The sequence below is a fragment of the Diceros bicornis genome, chromosome 15, assembly GCF_020826845.1.
Source record: "Diceros bicornis minor isolate mBicDic1 chromosome 15, mDicBic1.mat.cur, whole genome shotgun sequence".
NCBI lineage: Eukaryota > Metazoa > Chordata > Mammalia > Perissodactyla > Rhinocerotidae > Diceros > Diceros bicornis.
The window spans coordinates 11,951,506-11,954,629 of record NC_080754.1 but is presented as its reverse complement, the minus strand read 5'-3'; the positions used below and the strand labels follow the sequence as shown (position 1 = coordinate 11,954,629).

Genomic DNA, 3,124 nt, shown 5'->3' with positions numbered 1-3,124 from the left:
AGGCTGGTAATGACCATGTTGAGCCTTCAGAAGAACCCTGGAATCAAGCACCACGCTTCCAGTTAAGTAAGTCGTAAACCAGTTTGTTTGCAAACTAGTGGTACTCAGGTTTTCTGTTACTTTCGCACAGATGGGATTATCCAGGAACAATAAAATGATGTCTAAACAGGAGACAAGTAGGGCCCTCTGTCAGCAGCCCATAAAGTCACCTCTTCCTGATGAAGGATCAAACAAGAGGCCTATAATACAGGGCAGTCAACAGAAGGCCCGGGTGCTGGACTCCTCATCAGGCTGCCAAGAAGAAAGGAGAGGGAAGAACAGAAAGGCAGGGCGGCTCCCCTTGACAGAGAACCACAACAAAGGCAGCCATTGTTTATCGTGGGCACACTAACATTTACCACAGCTATGTGTCACACTCCAGCTGGCACAGTCCTTTGAAAAGGTACTGGGGAGTGTGTTGGTATGTGTGCCTGCTTGTGTGTTAAGGGGTGGTCAGGTCAATACCACAGGGTATATAACCTCCTTGTCCGGCCAGTCCTTGCAGACCTTTTCTGAACTTTTCGGTGAGTGAGTCTGCTCTGCAGCCACCCTCCCTGCTCCTCCAAACTGCTTAAAGAAATCCAGGCTCCTCCATACTAACACTGCTGTTCCTCCCTCTGTGCTCTCTCAAGACTCGCCACGTTCTCCTCTCCCTTCCTTCCCAACCACACTAGAGCTCAGAGAGCTCAGCGTCTTTCCATCTTTCCTCCCAGCCTCAGGACACTGCCTTCCTACAGGATGAAGCCTACCTCTCACTTCCTTCTCATCCTCATCTCCCTTCTCCAGCTGACGATCCCAGGAAGTGCTCAGTGTTCCTTAGACTCCATTGTGAATGAAAAGATAAAGCAAGCTCTCATCCGTCTAGGTAACTGACAGGAGTTGGGGAGATGTGGGAGGGTAGCCCCTGATCTGCCTCCTGTCCTAACTTGTCCTCTATCCCATCCCAAGATCCAAACCTCTAATGAGTCCACTCAAGCCCAATCTTCCTGCCCAGGGCTTTTTCCACTCCCTTATCATTTTTTGGATTCTTGGCTAAAAGTTCAAGTTTCCCTGACAACAATGAGATTGATGATGAGGAGGAGGAGGAAGAGGATAGCTATAATTTATGAACTCTCATTATAAATGAGATAAAATGCAAAGCCTTACATAGATTACTTCAGTTAATTTTCACTTTATGAGGTAAGTACAACTATTACTTTTGTTTTACAAATGAAGGAAGTGAACCTTAAAAGCTAGAGAGTCGCCTGATTATGGACACACTGCCACCTGTAAGGTAGAAGGGCATTTGGAAAGGGATTATGGGGGACAGAGATCATGGGCCATACCCCTTCTTCTCTCCTACTCAGAGTTCAATCCTTCTGCTCCTCAAAACAAGATCTCATGTACCAGTATCAAGACCTCAGGCAAACTGTCCTCCTGCCCTGCAGGTGAGTAACTCCTCGAGGAGAGATGGCGGGTAAGATGCCCCATGGCCTCCCCTGTCCACTCCCAGCACCTACACCTTCCGCATCTCACATTTGTGTTAGCCTGCGGCTGAGTCATACTCCTGGTTCCCAGAGATCCCTTACCCATTCTCATTTCCCTTAAGGATGCTACTGAGGGATCTTGGGTTTCTGCCTCTTCCCACCCCACCTTCCTTTCAGGACCTCATATACCAGCCCTTCCTCCCCTCAATTGCCATGTTATGGTCACGTCACCTACCACTCCCCCATCCTTCATATCTCTTCCCCCATCTATTCCCCTGTTTTGGTGGGGAGAGGCCAGTGCAGAGGTGAATTTATCGTGAATCTAAGGAAATAGAAACACCCAGGCCCCTCACTTTCTTCTGTGCCCCTATACCTAAATTTGTTTTAGTAATTTTTGCATTTTTTTTCCCTTAAAGAGGGTCCTCAGGGGCCGGCCCCATGGCTTAGCAGTTAAGTGCACGCGCTCTGCTGCTGGTGGCCCGGGTTCGGATCCCGGGCATGCACCGACACACCGCTTCTCCGGCCATGCTGAGGCCGCGTCCCACATACAGCAACTAGAAGGATGTGCAACTATGACATACAACTATCTACTGGGGCTTTGAGGGGAACAAAAAAAAGGAGGAGGATTGGCAATAGATGTTAGCTCAGAGCCGGTCTTCCTCAGCAAAAGGAGGAGGATTAGCATGGATGTTAGCTCAGGGCTGACCTTCCTCACAAAAAAAAAAAAAAAAAAAAAAAAAAAAAAAAAAAAAGAGGGTCCTCAAAATTGAATTAGCTTTTGGCCCCACAAAACCAAGATACACTCCTGTGCTGCACAGGGATGAAAAATGGTTATGGGTGGACTTTTCTCTTCTCAAAACCTAAGGGCTCTGATGTCTATGTCTCATGTGCTCATGCAGGGACTGTTGTCACCGGCTGTGCTTGTGGCTATGCCTGTGGTTCCTGGGATGTCCGGGGGGAAACCACATGCCACTGCCAGTGCAGCTTGGTAGACTGGACCACTGCCCGCTGCTGCCACCTGACCTGAGAAGGAGGAGGATGGGAACCCACTTGTGTGACCGTGACTCTAAAGAAACCACGACCCCAAACAGGAAACCTGACTCAAACTGTCCCTTTCATTTGTTACAACCCTACTTCTTGGGTAATAAAAACAATTTTTGCATCTCTCTGTGTTTATATTTTTGATATTACCACTCCTGGCTAAGGACTCCTCTAGCCGGAAAAAGTTTCCAGCATCCCAATTACTCGAACTTGGCAAGGATTAGGAAAAAAATGGGGAAAACGGGAAAAACTGATATTGACACTCCAGTTCTTTCATTATTGTACAAAAGGATAATGACTCTGTGCCAGGCATTTTGCTTAGCACTCAAGGTACAGAGAAAAAATAACAACATGCCCTTATGGAGCTCACCAACTAGAACAGGGGGCTTGGCAATTCTTGGCAGGGTAGTTGCCAGGCTTGTAGGGCTGCCATGAAGAAAGGAGAGGAGAGAAAGAGAAAGGCAGGAAGACTGGCCTAAGCAGAGAACCAGAGCCAAGGCAGCTGGTACCTCTCTGGACACACACTGGAGATTGCTTCAGGCTCTTTCTGAAGGCTTGACCCTCTCTGGCTACCATAG

General features: G+C 48.1%; 1 protein-coding gene across 1 annotated transcript; it reads left to right on the top strand.

Moving 5' to 3' along the window:
• Nucleotides 1-777: 777 nt before the first annotated feature.
• RETNLB (resistin like beta) lies at nt 778-2,532 on the top strand. The gene is made up of 3 exons (XM_058555527.1): nt 778-904; nt 1,386-1,466; nt 2,405-2,532. Exons 1-3 carry the CDS (start codon nt 778-780, stop codon nt 2,530-2,532), a joined length of 336 nt encoding a protein of 111 aa, XP_058411510.1.
• The last annotated feature ends 592 nt before the right edge of the window (nt 2,533-3,124 follow it).